Source organism: Triturus cristatus, chromosome 3_2 (genome assembly GCF_964204655.1).
Source record: "Triturus cristatus chromosome 3_2, aTriCri1.1, whole genome shotgun sequence".
NCBI classification, from domain to species: domain Eukaryota; kingdom Metazoa; phylum Chordata; class Amphibia; order Caudata; family Salamandridae; genus Triturus; species Triturus cristatus.
Genome location: NC_140584.1, coordinates 1,059,345,805 through 1,059,364,420, shown reverse-complemented (window position 1 = coordinate 1,059,364,420; position 18,616 = coordinate 1,059,345,805). Strand labels below are relative to the sequence as shown.

Here is an 18,616-nt window from a genome sequence, read left to right as displayed (position 1 = left end):
AGCAGAGGTCTTGAACTCCCTATAGTTGTTGACTTATGAAGATTTAAAACAGGCTTCCAAAAATAACCCTCAAACATCTTCAGAGCTGTGCTGTGGTGGAGCCATTCACCGTTCCACAAAGGATTCTGGGGTAAATATTTTTTCTTTGGGTTAAACTTTAACTAGAGGGCCCCATTTATTTTCTACAATTGCATTACACATCAGTGATCTGGGCATAATGGGGCAACATTTCAAAACAAACATTATCAGAGAGTATCAGCAAAGTACAGAGAAATGACAAAAATTGACTTGAAATTAACAATTTCATGCTCAGTAGAGAATTAGAACTCACAGATAAGCGCCTTCATTTGAAAGTTCAGCCACTGGAAATAAAATGTCTTATGTTAGTATATTTGTCAATAATATGTTTAACAGCAATCAAACAGAATGAGAATAATAAAAAATAACAAATAAAATCTTTGAAAGCAGTGATATAGAAAATCTTAAAATATAAAATTACATTTTCTTTAATTAATTTATACTGTTTTTAGTTTTTACTTAAATGACCCTTTTCACAAAATATTTTCCTGTATACAGCATTTACAAAGTGCTTCTTTAATAGAAGAACACTATTTAGCATCAGCAACACCTTCTAGTGTATACAAAACTTCTCAAAATGTTTTTTTAATAGTAATCAGTAACAGGTATTTTCCTTTTTGATCCTCACCACCTGGAATTTACTTGCTACTATCTAGTGTTAATGACAACTTCTCTCAAGCACTTGCGGCCAGATTTACTAAAGGATTGTGTTGCCCGAGCGTCATGGAAGGCGATGCAAGGCAACACAAGTCCTCAGGTGGGATTTACTAAGCTCCACAAAGCCACCTTGCATGGGTCCGTGTTGTTTAGTAAATCCAGAATAAAGAAGGCAACTCATATCACTGCCTTGTATTTGGCGCAATGCCAGATTTACTATGGTCATTTGAACCTGGGATTGCATCAAAATGGTCCGCCTCCCAGACCCAAGCGTTATTTTTCCTCGTTATTTCCTCAAAGAGGAAAATGCCTCTAAGGATTGTTTTTGTGAGTAAGGTGTCCCTCACTTCACAAAAACAATCCAGCTCGTAACACAGGCATCAGTGCACAGTGGCGCAAGGGTGTCTGCATTGGTGCTAGTCCGCACACAGTGCACCAGTGTAGGGAGAGAGCAGAAATGCATCATAGTTTGGTAAATATGATGCATTTTTGCTCTCTCCCTCTCATGCAACACAGCGCAGCATGTTCCCTTGTGGTTTTATATGCATGACATTTTAGTAAATCTGCCCCCTGGTTATTTTAATAAAGCTTTGCCCCCCAGAATTGGTGGCTTACTAAGGGTTTCGGTTTTTTATTTTTATTACTGATTTTTACTCATAAAACCAGCCAGAAAGCAATCGATTTTCTTATCAGTATTTATGTTTAAAATCTGAAAATATTCTTTGCCAACTCCCTTTGCTTGCAGTTATGAGAAACAGGAAAATGTATTTATTTATTTGAGCATTTATATCGCGCAACGAATCATCCCCACAGGGATCTCTCGGTGTAGATGGAGAACACAGGGAACTAACAAAGCATAGGATAGGATGTGATTTTCGAACAGCTGCAGATGTGCATGTGTTTGTTTTACAGAGGTAGTATTTTCAGGCATTATTATTAGTGTATTATATATGGCTGCTATATAGAAGTTGACTAGCCAGAACATTCAAAGAGAGGGCTGAGCAACAGCTGAGCCAGGGGTCTGGCTATGGTCTAAGGGCCATAGAAAATGTCAAGCCAAGCATATTACTCAGGAAACAAATGACATGGAAATAGGACAAAAATATGATAAAGACTCTTTAACATGAAAAAGCAATGTTTAATAACTTTGACATTTCTGTCTGACTCTATTATGCACATGCAATTATATCACTACATTAAGTGACATTTACATAAAGTATTTTTTTTTAACAAGAAACATTCAAGAACACCTCTATGCCCTCATGATGTTGCCACAGATAACCCAAGAAGTGTTAGTTTGCCACTGTGTGTGTGTGTTTGTCTATATCCCAGTGGCGGTTGCCACTGGGTAGTTATAGTTAGTTTTGTTTCCATAGGAAATGCCTTTTTGGTTTGCTAATAACTTTGATGTCTTTTGACAAATCTTCACGAAACATTCCCAAAAAGTGCTTCTAGCTATAATATCACTTTAACCGTTGTTCTTTCTAGTGAATTTCTAGTTGTTTTTTTTACATGTAAAGTATTATTTTATTACCATACGTAAAGCCAACCGCTCGCCGCGCATGGCCTTCACCCATGAGTGGGGGGGAGTTTTGCCGCAGGGTCAGCCAACCCCTTAGGTGCAGCAAACCGCCACTGTGCACGCCCTTTGGCCCCCACGGCTAGCCAGCCACTTATGCACGGCGGACAGTTTGCTTCAGGGTATAGCCTCTGAGCAGCAAACACTACACCACGCACAACCTCCTGCAACACAAACTAAAAAAAGTGAGCCTATTGGCTTTATCAAGGGGTGAGCATTGCAATATATATAAAGTGGATCTATCATCTTTCTCCAAAAATTACCAATCAAATGTATATTTCAATCATTCGCACAATACAATGTTTACTAATATTGATTACTAATTGTTCTTTATACCCCATTGGGGGATTGGGTCTCTGTGGCATTTTTAGGCTCGGGAGGGGCGCTGCACACTCCCCTTTCCTTTAAATAAGATCTCGCCTTGGGAGATGGGGTCCCTGGGGCTTCTTAGAGGCTTGGGGAGGGGGGCAATGCACCAGCTCCCCCTTAATTATCAATGTGCCAACCCCCGGGTCTTGGCCCACCACAGGGGGTGTTTTTTAATGTGTGGGAGCCAGAGCATTAACAAAACATTTTTTAGAGTGGATTCATTTGTCCTCTGCGGACCCACAGCAAAATAAAATAATAAAAATTTGGCCCCAGATGATGTCCCTCTGGGACCCCAATAGCAGGCCTAAGGGGTCAGGATATCTCTACCCTTCCCCATTATATCTTTCTTTAAAACTTTTTTCCAGGACTCAGGACTGAGTCCCGATCCTAATAGGGCTTCCGCCACATCGTTGTTGATGATCTCTCTTCTTGAGAAGTCTTGGCTTCGCTTTTTCCCCGCAGTGTGATATATACAAAGTTTCGAGCATTATTTGCTCAAATACTACTGAACAGATTAATGCCAAAGAACACAAATCACTCTTTCTGGACAGATATCGAGATTTACGCCAAATTTGGAGTAAAGCCATTCAGCGGTTTGGGCTGTAGCTGCATCTAAAGTTCCAATTGAAAAATTAATAGGAAAAACGTGTTTTGCCCCCCCCCCATCCCCCCCCCCAGTGGCGTCTGAAAGTGGTGAGGCGTAAAAGTTGGGCAAGAGTTTTATGTAGTGAGCGAAGCAAGTAGGTTTCATGGACAAAAATGGGGTACAGCTGGGTTCTCATCCCAAAAAAAAGTTGGAAAAAGATTGGCATATGTTGCATTATGAAGTGAATTCATTTAGTGAGAAAGCAAAGTTCACAAAGCAGTGGAAAGGTATAGTCTTCAAATCTTAAACACATTAAAAATTGCCCCATATATTATTGCATTAATATGTTCACCAGTTACTCTAATGTGCAAATTGTACAATGCACCAACTTGAGCCCTTTAAAGTGTGCGCTCGCCCAGTGTCTTGCACTGCATGCGGCATCGATTTAGGAAGAAAATGCTCCAAACCTGCCACAGGAAGCACCCTCCACTGCTGGCTGCAATCAGTCAGATTGAAATATATGCAGAGGTGTCTTTTAGTGGGAAGGAAAAAGCTGGGGCTCTCTAAAAGTGGAACTTTTTTTTCTGTGTGAAAGTCTTTTCTTCTTCTCCTTTCAGAGCCACAGAGTAGATATAGGCAAAAAGATTGCCATGGGCAGCGAGCATACATGCCTTTGCTGGCGCGGTGTTTAAAGTCAACCAACGTGTGCAAGGTTTTACAGTTGCTGTGGTTGCAAAGCAGAATAGCGTAGTACCTATGCAGTACGTAGGAAATGAATCCTCAAAAAGTTGTAGGGCACTTGTAAGGAGTTAAGGACAATGAAGGGGAACCACACACCGACGCAGTAAATATTTTTCAAATATTCACAGCTTCGACCTTCATGCATTTTCCACCCTTGGTCAGCATGGGAATGTGTGGCGTTGTTTAGTGGAGAAGTGTGGCTCAATGGTTAGAGCGGCAGACCCTGGCCCGGGACCACGGTTCAATTACCGGCCCGGCGGGTCTTGGGCTCAATTTCCTCGGACCTGATAATTCTCGCCTCGGTGCCTACTCTAATCATGGGTCCCACTCTGCAACTCTGGGCAATAGCTTGCTTAATCTCCACAACCGCCCCAACAGCGCTGGGGATGCCAGGACGCCCCGTTGCTGGGGCAGCAGTGCGCTATACAAGTACAAAATTTCATTTCATTTCATACGCCTAAGTGAATTAAACCAAATTATATTTGTATAGGTCTTCATGCGGCTAAAACCTGTTTTCAGGGCGCTTGTAGGCATCACTGCTCAGGTGAAGAGCCGCCAGTTATAGGCACAAACCCTATGTCCAGCCCTCTAGGCAGAGGTCACGACACTCAGCCCATGTAAAACACTGCCCAAAGGCCCAGACAAGAAACACACGCAACTGTCCGCGCTGCTTACAGTTCAAAGCGAGCACAGCGCTTCTCAACAGGAATGCAGCGCTGGCACTGCTAATGAGTCTGAACCCTTCTCAGTAGCAAACGGCTCCTCCGGGATAGTGTATACCTCCAATGTTAGACTTCCATTTCTAGCACCACCAGATTTCCAACCGAACCCCTGGGCCCTTTCCCTAACTTTTTGACGTCTAGCAGTACAACTGTAGTACGCTACTGCGGAACCAAGGAGGTGCACCATGGGTTAAATAAACTACGGTACTTCAGTGAGGCCCATAGTCCCGGCTTCTTCAAGGAAACTTGTATAAAGGTAGGCCCCTTCCTGCAAAGGCCCTCTGATAAATGCTCTCAGGCGGCATGACGGGTGGGTGGGGGTGATCGCGTGGGAGGGTTGCACGTGGAGGGGGGATCCGGAAGGGGTTTAATTAAAAAAGAAAATAAAACTTACCTTCCCCCGGGTCCCGCATTTTCCTGCTGCTGCAGCTCTCTTCAGGAAGCTGTCACCCATAGGCAGCCTCCCTCCCCTCCGCCAATCACAACGCTACAATGGCAGCGTTGTGATTGGTGAGGCGGAGCGCGCCCCACCCGTGTCATTTTCTCTATGTAGGCTGCTGCACGTAGCAGCCTACATAGAGATAAAGGGAGAGGGGCAGTCCTGCTCAAGAGCAGAGGGGGAGTGGCTTGCCCACTGTTGTGGGTATTGACTGTTTGTTCGGCCCCAGGGCTGACCAAACAGTCAGTACCCACAACAGTGAGCAAGCCACTCCCCCCCTGCCTCGAGCAGGACCGCCCACCCACAACCAGGCACTGACTTCTGCTTTCTCGCCCTACGAGAAGGAGGAAACATAAAATGATAGTTATTACCATTTATGTTTCTCCCTTCTCGCACTGCGAGAAAGAAGTGAGGCGACACCCCCACGCCCCAATGGGGGAGCCGCCACTTCCCCCCCTATTTCTCGCCCCTCGCTTGACTAGTCTCCCTGAAACATTTCAGGAACTAAAGTAGAAGAACCTTGCTTTTGGAAGGTTTTGTGAAGATTCGTCAAACAGAGCTTAAGTTATTGGGATTTTTTTTTTTCCTATGGAGACGTGGTATTAACTATAACTATCCACCAGTATTATACAAGTATATTAATGTTACTGCTAGCTCGCCTGGCTTGAGAAAAAGAATGCTATTAGGAGAGGCTGAACACCTTAATGACCACAGCTAAATAATTAACAAATCAAAGAACACAAAGAGGTCTTGGAGCACCCCCACGTCCATTTCTGTCACAACATTACAAACAGAAAAGCGCGCTTATTCAGACTACTCTCAGCTACTATGCATCAGGACGCAAGAGGGGCAGAGCCTGACTTGCTCAAGCCACTGCTACTGCTATAGTACAAAAACTCTGGTGGCATCAAAGAATGAGTGTGCAAAGCCATTTTAAGTTCATTTACACAAATCTTGTGCCCTTGTTTTGCCACTAACTACAGAGGCTTTAATATAGAACTTTGAGGTCGTCTACACTGGGACACATTACAGCATGGTAAGTACATTAGGAGTACCTTTTACAACGTAGCTTTGAAAGTAAGCAGGTGTTCTTGTCATAAATAATACAATATCTATATAATATATATATATATACACACACATATATATTTACATATAAACACATCTGTATATCTTTATACACACACAAATGTAAACAGTCTTATATACATATATAAATATATATTTTTTATACATATGTGTATGTATACAAATATATGTGCATGGGTAACTAATTCTAATTTTAAAATGAATTCCATTTGAAAATGTTTAAATATTAATTTATTTTGTAATATTTGTAATAGTAAAATTTTATATAGTGATATTATTGAGTAATAACTGTATATATTAATAACATATTTTAATTTTAATTTTTTTATGTAATGTATTTTATCATTAAAACTGCCATGATCCTAAAACTCCCAAACGTCTGGAAAAAACTACCAAAATCTGAATACTAAAAACGTCTTTCTGCCCCCCCAAAAATCTATCCCTGAGCTCTAAAACCCCCTGCCCAGCCCGAAAAAAACTATCCATCCCTGAACCCTAACAACGCCTTACCAACCCAAAAACCACCCATCCCTGAACGCTAAAAGCCACTCCACCCCAAAACTACCCATTTATGGGCCCTAAAACCCTGTACCATCCCAAAATAACACCTCATTCTTAAACCCTAAAAACTCCATACCACCCCGAAACATTCCCATTTTCTGAAACGTAAAAACTTCATACCACTCCTAAAAACACCCTGTATCAACCTCAAAAACATTGGCCATCCACGAACCCAGAAAAACCTTTTACCCCCCAAAACTCTACCCATTTGTGTACCTTTAAAAAATCCCACTTACTGTTTATAAGAACACTAAAACCAAAACAAATACATAAATATATTCAATATTAATTTTATAATTGTATCTAATTTTTATACCTCAAAATAATTTAAATGTATAATTACTATATTCTAAACTGAATCTTTTTTTTTAATATTCACTAACTTAAATTTTATTAATTTGAATTATACTTTATTTACGAAACAGTAACTAATTAAAAACACACAAAATGTGACAATATATATTACTTTACATACATTCAATCTACAGAAAAAAAACTAAGAGTTAACAGTATATTTCTGTTATCCAGTGAGCACAGTCGTAGAGAACCCCCCACTTTAGCAACTTATGAGGGGGCTGCATCTGGGCCCCTAGAAACATGCATTAGCTGTTGAAGGGCCCTTCTGTCTGCAGGTCTAAATACTCATAAATATCATAAATATCACTGTTAAGGAGAACCATGAAAAACCATGAAAAACACAGAAAGCTGAACTGGGAAATGTTAATGAGGAAATGATGAAAAAGTAAGCATGAGAGAGAAAAACCAAGAAAATAAAAAGTAGGCAGAAAAAAGATGGGTGGATAGAAAGGGGAAATAAAGAATGAGGGAGGGAAAAAAAGGGAAAGGAAACAAAGAAACCATCAATCATCAATCAATAAAGTGACTTGTAAAGCGTGACTACTCGCCTGTAAATACCTCAAGGCTCTGGGAGGCCGGGGTTAATGGGGGAGGCTGCTGATTCGCCAAAGACACTATGGTTCAGTCGAAGAGCCAGATCTTGAGGTCCTTCCTGAATTGAGGCAGTGACGGTGATAGCCTGAAGTGGAGAGGCAGGGTGTTCCTGGTCTTTGCTGTGAGGTAGGAGAAGGATCTTCCTCCAGCCGTGGTCTTGCGGATACGTGGGACGGTGGCCAAGGCCGGATGGGCGGAGCTGAAGTCTCTGGTGGGTGAGTGGAATGAGAGGCGGTGGTTGAGGTACGCAGGTCCCGCGTCGTGTAGGGCTTTGTAGGCGTGTGTGAGGAGCTTGGAGGTGATTCTTTTGTTGACTGGAAACCAGTGGAGGTCTCTCAGGTCACTGGTGATGTGGCTGCGGCGGGGGATATTGAGGACGAATTTGGCGGAGGCATTAGAAATGTTCTGCAGTTTTTTGAAAGAATTTCAGGGGGGGCTGCCGTAGAGTGCGTTGTCGTAGTCGAGTATGCTGCTGATGAGTGCGTGGGTGACCGTCTTTCTGGACTTGGTGAGGATCTACTTGAAGCTCTCTCGGAGCAGGCGTAGCGTGTGGAAGCCGGGTGATTAGACACAGTTGATCTGGCGATTCATGAGCCAGGAGGCCAGGATGATGCCAAGGTTTCGTGTGTGGTCTGGGGATGTGGGGAGGATCCAAGATCTGCGGGTCGCCAGAAAGGAAAGAAGGAATCCAGAAAGGAAAGAAGGAAACCAGAATGGAAAGAAGAAAGAAAAGGCGGCATTTATAATGGAGAGCTGGAGGTAAGAAAGAGTGTAAGAATGTGTATTGAAGAGTAGAAGGATGGACAGTGGAAGTGTGAAAGGAAGAATAAATGGAAGTTATAAAGATGGCTGGCTGCATAGGATGATAGAAAAAGCATGGTTGCATTACTGGATGGATGCATGGTTGGGTGGAAAGGTGAAGGGATGGACAGATGGATGAAGTGATGGAGATGAATAAAGGGAAGGGTCATAGGATACCTGGATGGATGGAAGGAGGATGAAAGAGTGAAGGAAGCTCTTCTCTTTCTCCTGCTCTATGTGATTACAGGTTCAAGTGGGAAGTATCTACATTTTCTGGCTACTACTCCTTTGGGTGAGAAACATCCCTGGCCTACAAAGGAAGTGTTTTTGGTCAGGCGGAGACATTGCTGAGTTCATCAACTCCAACAGATGACGAAGAAGCGAACACCAGAGTTAACGCGCTGCATTGACACAAGCCACCAACACGTGCAATCAATCAAGGCTGGTCTGTGCGAGGCGTCAACAAAGTTAAATGGACTCCAGGAAATGCAGCACATAAGATATCCACTGAGCAGGCAGCGAGAGGGTGATTAACAACCGCTTCCACGAAACTAAACGAAAACACTTTCTGCTGACTTCAGAAGTTTAACATGCTTTAAAAACGTCGGGACTCGTGGACTGAGGCGCAGAATGAATTGATTCCAAATTACGCAGCACTGCGGCTAGCCAGAGCCTGCCGAGGAGGAGAGCTGCATCTAAACTCAGGACTGGATTGTCCACAGGGGACTCGCAGCCCCCTCCCCTCAAAAAAGCCTCCTCAACGGTGCCAGGGTGTGAAAAGTACACCCTGTTGCATCCCTGAAATGTGCATGTGCCCTAAGGGCATGTATGTGCACCACATGGCACTTTGAAAAATGCTAAAAAGTGCATTTTTCGGAGAAATCGCAAATTACCACCAACTCCTTATTTTGCAAGGCAGTCTTTCTTTAATACATACCACTGAGCCAAATTGCGATCGCAAACGCCAAAATTCTGCGAATTTCGGCATTTGCGATCACAATTTGGAATGATACATATGGCCCAAGGAGCCCACATCTGCACACATGGATGGGAGAGATAGAGAGAGGTTTAAAGGGGGGAGGGCAGCAGGGGGAGAAGGGGCGACAGAAAAGAAATGGCCTTTTAAAAGTGGAGACAGATATCTCCAGTAGGCAACATTTTATTTTGCCTGACACACTCGAAATCCTTGCACGGTTCGTGCTCCGAGGACTTGCCACCCCTGAAAGCAGTCAAGCTTTTTAATTTGGACAGACATTTTGGTGCTACAGAGAAATAATGCTCCTTGCAATCCAGAAGTGTTGGAATATTCGATGGAAGTCCGTTTAGAACCCCTTCAAAAACGATGGCTTTTTAGAAATAGGTGTGAAAAGTTGTGCTGCAAAACTAATCAGCTGGCCTCAGTTTAAGGGGCTACACTCACTTGCTAGGCTCGCTCAGTGGAAAACGGCCTTTACAACGCGGGCTGAGCGACACATGCGGTTTCCTGCCAAGAGGAACCATGCTTGCCTTAACTATATGCCTTAATCACGTACATGTGTGTCTAAGGCAGTGTGCTGTCTAGATGCGCGGATGAGTGGGCATAAAAAAAGGAAGTATCGGGAGAGGGAGATCTGGGATGTGGTCTGGTATGTGGGGCTGGGGCGGGTTCTGAGGGGTCAGAGGGGTAGTTTTTTAGTGGTGGGGTAGTTTTTAGTTCTTATCACTGTTAAGGAGAACCATGAAAAACCATGAAAAACACAGAAAGCTGAACTGGGAAATGTTAATGAGGAAATCATGAAAAAGTAAGCATGAGAGAGAAAAACCAAGAAAAGAAAAAGTAGGCAGAAAAAAGATGGGTGGATAGAAAGGGGAAATAAAGAATGAGGGAGGGAAAAAAGGGAAAGGAAACAAAGAAACCATCAATCATCAATCAATAAAGTGACTTGTGAAGCGTTAGAACTCAGGGGTGTAGGGGTTGTTTTCAGGGCTCGGGGGGGGGGGGGTCGTGGTTGTTTTTAAGGCTCAGGGGGGTAGGATTGTTTTTAGGGCTTGGGTTGTTTTTTAGGATTCAGAAGGGGTTGGGGTTGTTTTTAGAGCTCAGAGGGGTCGGGTTGTTTTTAGGGCTGGGGGGGTGTCAGGTTGTTTTTAGAGCTTTGGGGATCGGGCTTGTTTTTAGGGCTCAGATGTTTGTTTGTTTTTTAGGATTTAGAAGGGTTTGGGGTTGTTTTTAGAGCTCAGAGGGGTCAGGTTGTTTTTAGGGCTGGGGGGGTCAGGTTGCTTTTAGGGTTTTGGGGATCTGGGTTGGTTTTAGGGCTCAGGGTGAGGGGGCTGGGGTGTGATCTTTACCACACATATCCCTTTAACAGTCATACCTTTACCGTGAAATAGTGTGGTAAAGGCATGCGTGGTAAAGGAATGTTTTGTTAAGACGCATTCGTTGTTCGGGCAGCATTGTAGAGGAATGGATGGTTTAGCCATGTGTGCCTCTGTCATACAACCACGCACAGTATAACATGGGGCTGGTTCTGCGGTGTTAAAGTCCTCCTACCATCATGCTTGCCCTCCTGCTTTCCCCATGAGACGCCCCCAGTGAGTCTGTCCCGTGGAATGCGAAATTCTCTATTAGCACTGAGGCAGCTCTGCTTTAACCAATATAGTGTTTTTTATGTTTCAGAAAGTTCAGCAACTACATTCATATAATCTGCTGCCTGAAGCATAAGATCTGAGATTAAATCACCAAACCTAATTAAATATGATAATTTCATCTAACAGGGTGTAAACTCCAGCACAACGCACTTGTTCTGCTATCTTCACCAGGTGTTTAGCGGCTTTTGCAATTTGACCCACTGCTGCCTATTCAATTAATAGTAAGGTGTACTCGGGCCACTGGAGTCTTGCGTCGTCGTTGAGGATCCCATCGACTAGGGGTTTGCAATGCAAAGGCCTGCATTGAGAATGTGTTGCGCATCGGAGGTACCCGAAAGGCTGCAGGAGGTGATGTGAAATCCTGTGCCAAAGACGGTTCACACAGCAGTCCCAAGGCAGAGTTTGGACAGGCGATGTGTCGCACAGCGGCTCCGATGTATTGGTTCTGCTGGGACCACAGTTGGAACTAGCAGAGCATCACCAGGCCCCCTTTCAAGGGTCCTGAACTAGGGTGGCACTACTTGGGAGGGTAGGACTCACAGCTGGCATAATCCAGGTGCTGGGTTCAAGATGGAGGAAGCCTGTTGAATCCCTGAGGCTTCTGATCAGTGGGCCAGCCAACTAACCCTTGGAGTTACCATGGAGGTCCTGGGTTGAAGATGCAGTTTATTCCTTCCCACTCAGGCAGCAAGGCAGCAAGGAACACTGCAGGCAGCAGAGTGCAATCCTTCTTGCAGCAAGTAGTACAGCAGTCCTTCTCCTGAGCCTTCCACAGGTCCAGATGCGGACTGAAGAGTTGGGGTCTACGTTTCACTATTTATACTTTGAAATATGAGGAGCTTTTCGAGGATTGCACTCCCTAGAGGCACTTGAAATTTCCTGCCTCTATACCCTGGCCCTAGATTGTCCAGAGTCACAATAGACTAGTGACAAACCCTTTGTGAGTGTGCCGAGGCAGAGCCTTTGTGATGTGCAAGTGTGATAGGTGGATAGGTGACAGTTCCTCTTCCTCCTTAACACAGAGTGGCCAATCCTGCCAACATCTAGTTTCACTGTCTGGGAGCTATACACAAAGACCAACCGCCAAGTATACCTCATCATGTGATCCAGGAACAGGCTGCTAACAGTAAATGGTTGGAACAAGAATATTCCAACTTCCTGAAAGTGCCATTTTTAGAACTGTTATTAAAAAAACTACTTTACTATTAAAGAAGGCTATTAATTACAATTCCATAGACACCAAACTTGAAATTCCTACCTGCTCCCAATTTAACGTTATCATATATTAAAACTAATAAGGAAACCAAATATTATCCTTTGGGAGAGGTAGTCTTGTAGTAGTAAAAAACAAATGTAGTGGTTTTTCACAACCAGGACATGTAAAATTTTAAAGTAAATATCCAATTTTAAAATGCACTGCCCATGCCCTATGGGCTGGGCTGGGCGTACCCTAGGGTTACTTTTATGCATTACAAAAGGAGGTTTGGGACTGTCAACAGGTTTATCATGGCAAGCTGCAATGGTAGGCCTGAGACAAGTTTTAAAAGACTACTTAAGTGGGTGGCAAAATAAGTGCTGCATGCCCACTACTAGCATTTAACTTACATGCCCTGGGTACATGCAGTACCACTTTCCCAGTGACTTATAAATAAACTAAATAGGCCGATTGGGTGTAAGCACATTTTACCACATTTAAAGGAGAGAACACAAGCCCTTTAATACTGATGAGCAGTGGTAAAGTGTGCAGAGTCCTAAAAGCCAACAAAAACGGGTCTACACAACAGGAGGGTGAAGGCAAAATTTGGTGTTGACTCTGCAGAAAGGGTCAAGTCCAACTGCTAAAATCTGCAGATTATACAGCAAACTATGGATTATGTGTCAAATACAGCAAATCCCTAATTATGTGAAAAATGCTGCAGCTGCCGAATTGTGTAATTCCAATGGCCCTGAGTATACTGGCAAGGACAAATGGCCATCCATTGGAACGAGGCATGTCATTCGATATCCCAACTAAGGTTCCAAATTATAGAACATATCATGCCACAACACGGAGTAAACACTCACCTCAAACTCTTGCAGAGAGAGGTATATTGGATCAAATATCTAGACACAATGCTCCCAAAAGGGTTGAATGACAGGCTAGACATGTCATGTTTTATTTAACAGCAATTTTCCCACACGGTATATTCACAACCCCTTCGGGGGTAGTATAATCTGCCATCTTTTCCACTACCCGTCCACATAAGCATCATCCAGATATCCACTTGGCTAAGCGAATACAACATCACCAGCAACCATATCTCACCGCCAGTCGAGTACTTATTGACACAAGCAATTATCAATTATGACACTCTTTTAAGCTATTTCTATGTTCTTTTCTCCGTTCTCACATTTCAGTTTATATACAAATAATTCACTATTTACACCAATACTTATCATGCCACCTTTGATACCTTTATTAACATTTTCTGACTTATGAACAGACACACGTGACCTCTACCGCCAGCGTTAATTTTTCATTATTCATTCTGATTCTAATCTTTCACTATATGCTTTTTCAGTTCACAGCACGCACCGTTTACATTTCTTTAGTCTTAGGCTCCAGAACTATCGGTTTCTTTTAACCGTTCTAAGATGGCGCTTACTGATTTCAGTCTATTTATTTAGCATTTTAGTCCTTCTTCCAGGTTTTGTTTAGAACTTTGCAGTTCCGGTTCTGTTCTCACGTTTAAACGCGAGTGTAGGAGAGTAGGGTCTGCAATCCTATGATCACCCAGATTTTTTTGCTTTTGCTTCATTGGTTTACGACTTTCTCCGGCTGTGGGCCTGCCAATCAGACCCACAGCCTAGCTGTTCTCTCTCGAAATTAACACACATGTACATTAGGTGCATCCACTAATTGGAACTGGGCCGCCTTGTCAGTCCCTGTCTCAGCATACCACAGGTATCCAGGGCATCGGTGTACCCAGGGCCTACCAGGGGCTGAAGCATGTATTATGCCACCCCTGGAATGGCCGCCCAAATCTGACACAACTGGCTGCACGACAGCTGGGGCCACGTGGTGTAATCACCCGTTGCTGTAGGTGTAGTATTCCTACACCTAAACCCTAAAATGGACACATGGATTCCTATCAGTCACTCCTATAGCAGGCCTTACCAATCCTGAAGGCAGAGTGCAGGGAATCATGTGGGACGGTGCTCTGGCGCGAGCTGAGCCCGTCGACGGCTTGCGGAACCAAGTCCTAATAGCCGTTCCATGGTGACGCGGGCCAACTACTTTTAATGCATTATAATCTTTGCGGTTATTTGCTAACTTTGGCATCACATCACCTACACATGTCGAGTAAGGTGTCATACGAATGGGAATACGAACCCCTCGCCAGTCCTGGCGACGGGGTTAGCATTCCCCCCTTTTAGAGGGACACGACATGGAAGTAACCTTGAACCCCGGTTAAAGTTGACTCAAGCCTCAGCATCACAAAATGGATGCTGCCACCAGACACAAGTCTGACCTCCTGCTGCTGGGGGACCTTCCAGCAAGGGGAGCTTGGACAAAGGGTTTCCTGTCGAGGGCGGTGTTAGCACCATCCCAGACAGGGTTTGTGTATCCCAGGTAGGCAGGGCTGAAAGGAAGGTGATTGCAAGTGGCACCCCGGTGCTCACTGTGCATAGCCCGGCTCAAACCAGTTTCGGGGGCACGCCAGCCCCTGAGCTGGCGCGAAGCCGGACAAAGGATAGGGGTGTAACCACCCCCCTCCTGGCTCCACCCATAGGTAGAACCTAGTCACGGGCCAGCCCCTTTTCTTAGAATAAAGGTAGGAGCGAGTCCCCTTCCCAAATTGGATAATCAGATAATCGGATAACTCCGAATCACGAACCACTTTCCACGAAAGGAACTCTTGACTATTTCTGAAGACTCTCCCTTGTGGCTAAGGAGTAGCCACCCTGCACCAGCAGGCACCACCTAAGCGCTTGCGGTTTGCTGTACGTCTCCTACGGATCAAGACTGCCCAGCTCGACGAGACCCGAGTTCCCTGCCATCTCTGACCTTTTACCTACCTCATCAGCCCAGCTGAGAGTCGTAGGTGTGACGAGACCTGCGGGACCGGCTATCCTCAGAACCTGCACGACGCTTATCTAGCACGCCCACCGAGGGACCCTCGAGTGAGTGCACCTAGGGTTTGAGAAGCCCTAAACCCTGAGCAGCTCCAGCATCGAAGTCTGTCTCCCCAGCATCCACGAGATCTGCGTGGGGGCCCTTCCGCTTCTTGCTGTTCCCAGCGTTGTCCGACCACTTGCCGACCGGCTTGTGGCCCTCTTCACGACGCTCCAAGATTATTTGCATCACCGGGCTGGTTGCTCCAGACTGGCTCTTGCTCCCCTTCAACAGAGGAGTACCACGGACCCTCCTGGTCCACTCCCGACGCCATCTTGACTCCCCCGCTTGGGTTGCCACTGCCAAGATCCGCTGCCCCTTCCTGGGCCCAGCATCATCGACAGCCGACACCTTCGTGGGACAGCTCGCCCTCCATCCTGGTCGCCGCCGCGCCTCCTTGTCCGAGGAACAGCCGAGTCCGACGTCACCCACTCACCTGGTCGAGGTGACTTCAGCTGGTACCCCGCTGGTACCCACACGATCGCTGGCTAGCGGTTGAGAACTGAGTCCCCTCTGCTTTCAGGTTTCCTTCATCACCGATCCAGGCTTGGATCGCTCTGAACAACGTCACTGGTCGCCTGCCAGCAACTTCTTCTTTCAGGCTCCAGAGACTACACGAGGACTCCCGACATCTTGCCGAACTTCACGCAGCCGCAGCCTCCGGGCTAGGTAAACTCGAGCATCTCGGTGCTCCATCGCAGGTTCGCTCTACAAGTGTCCAGTTCCTTCTTCGTTTAGTCCCACTGATCGGAACACTCCGGAATCAGTACCTCCAGACTCTAACCATTCGCATTTCACTGTTAGTGTAGATGGTTTCTCGTGCCCCTCGGGCATTTGTGTAAATTGTGCAACTGAAGTATTTTCCTAAGAGTTTTGTAGTGTGCTTAGCTCCCTGACTCATAAAGAGCCAGGGTAGTCTTGTTATAAATAAATATCCTTTATTTTCATAACAACTTGTGTGGTGTCCTTTCACTTGGTGTTCAAGGGGTATATGTGATGGTAAACAGCTGGCTTAACACGCCCTCTAGAGTTTAGCCTAAGACTGCTCGTATCCACGCTACTAAGATAGCTGGTCTAAAAGGTTGACTTACAACCAATCATCAATAAGGGTCGTTTGGAATGATACACAGTGATCACTAGAATAGTGAGCACTACATATCAGGCCAACTTCTCACATTGGTGAGCAGCGGTTGGGATTTGAGCTTGCTGTTGGTTTACCACACACGTATCCTAAGAATATCACAGTGAAAGATCACATAAGTACCCAGGTACATATAACTTAACTTAGAATACTCCGAGTTCTACTGAACCGGCTGTTGTAGTGTAACAGGGCTTAGCACACCCTGACCAACTCTTAGCAAGGGATCAGTAGGTAAACCCATAGTGTAGGTAGGTGCAACACTTACACCTCACTAGAAAAGCATGTCGGTCCACGGAGAGTCTGCAGGGACTCCCTTAGTGGTCAGTGACCCTCCACAGGTCGTGTCACGATATGCAACTCTTAGCTTCAAGGAGATGAGACAACTGTGTGCCTCCAGGAAGCTAAACCAGGGTTCTAACCCTACCATCGCAATACTGATAGGTCTCTTAGAGGCGTACGATGCTAGGAGGTCCTCTAACCCAGGTCCCCCCAGTGCAGATGGGAACATCCCTCCCTTAGAGGGAACCCTCGGTGACCCAGACCTCGACCTCCACACAGAGGAGGAGGACGAGGACGAGTTATCAGGAGACGAGGCAGACAAAGGTCCAGTGGTAGTCGGCAGGCTTACAAGGACCAACTTAAGCAGGCATGAGAATGGAACTGGAGGAGCCCCGGGCCCACGCTCAAGCAGGCTTAACCTTGGGAACGGACGAGCTAGGTCTCTCTCCAGAGGCTCTGGCAGATCGGTTCATACACATGTCTCTCAGGCATCTTCTCAGAGAGGAATGACTTCCCCTCAGAGGAGGGAGCATGAAGCGAAGATGCGGGAGGTCAATCTGAGGATCGAGCGGGAAGAACTTGCCCTCGCCAAAGAAAGACTTGCCTTGGCCCGAGAGCAGAAATTAAGTGGGTTAGATCCCACTGGTGGCAGCATTCTCAATAGAGAGAAAGACAGGGGTATAGACACTAGACACCTGAGTAAAATAGTGCCCCCCTTTAAACAAGGGGACGACATCCACAAGTGGATAACTGCCTTGGAGAGGGCCTGCACTGTCCAGTGCGTCCCCCCAAGTCAGTGGGCAGCTATACTGTGGCTTTCCTTTGAAGGTAAAGGAAGGGACAAGCTCCTCACTACAAGAGCTGAGGATGCTAACAACTACCAAGTCCTGAAGAACACACTGATTGATGGGTTCGGCTTAACCACGGAACAGTACCGGGTGCTGTTCCGGGACACCCAGAAAATTCAGTCTCAGGATTGGGCTGACTTTGTCGATTGTGCCACTAAGGCTTTGGAAGGCTGGTTGCTGGGTAGCAAGGTTACTGATTACACAGGATTGTACAATCTTATCATGCGAGAACAGATTTTAAACAACTGTCAGAACCAATTGTTGCATCAGCACCTTGTCGACTCGGATCTGACCTCTCCCCAAGAATTGGGAAAGAAGGCAGACAGATGGGTCAGAACAATGGTCAAGCAGAACCAGAATCAGAACCAGGGTGGTCAGAAGAAAGCAGACCAAAAGGGTAACAAGAACGAACAAAATGACCAGAAGTCTTCGACAGGTCCCCAACAAACCAAAGAGGGTGGGGGTCAGGCTTCACAGAAGAAGAAGACTCAAGAAGGCCAGTCAAAAAGGTGGTGCCAATACTGTAAAAGTAAGACTCACTGGTTTAGTGAGTGCACCAAGAAAGGAGGGCAAACTCCTGCCACTGCAGCCCCTAAGGCACCTGCGCCCCCTAGTACAGTCAGCAGTGGTAGTGCGCCTCCCAAGGCATTAGTTGGGTTAACCTTGGGAACCGAGGGGAGTGACGACTTAGTCGGCACGCTCACTCAGGCCGTCCTTGTCTGTACAGGGGATATGGATATGTCCCCTGATGCCAGTCCCAATACGTTGGGCAAATACAGACAGACACCTTTGATAAATGGAAAAGTGGCTCAGGCCTACAGGGACACGTGTGCCAGTGTCACCATGGTGACGCCTAACTTCGTGGACCCTGGACAGATCATGCTAGGTACCAGTTACCTAGTGACCAATGCCAGCAACGTCACTACCAATCACAGTATGGCAGTTGTTGATTTCTCCTGGGGAGGGGTAAGTGGCCCGAAAAAGGTTGTGGTTA

The 18,616-nt window shown here is 45.6% G+C and overlaps 1 protein-coding gene across 2 annotated transcripts in view; it reads right to left on the bottom strand.

Moving 5' to 3' along the window:
• The window catches only part of LAT2 (linker for activation of T cells family member 2), a 244,489-nt gene that overhangs the window by 30,733 nt on the left and 195,140 nt on the right, over positions 1–18,616 (bottom strand). For both annotated transcript variants that reach the window (XM_085649777.1, XM_085649778.1), the window contains one exon: positions 332–362. In XM_085649777.1, the coding sequence (XP_085505903.1) occupies positions 332–362 (31 nt within the window). The remainder of the gene's footprint in view (positions 1–331; positions 363–18,616) is intronic.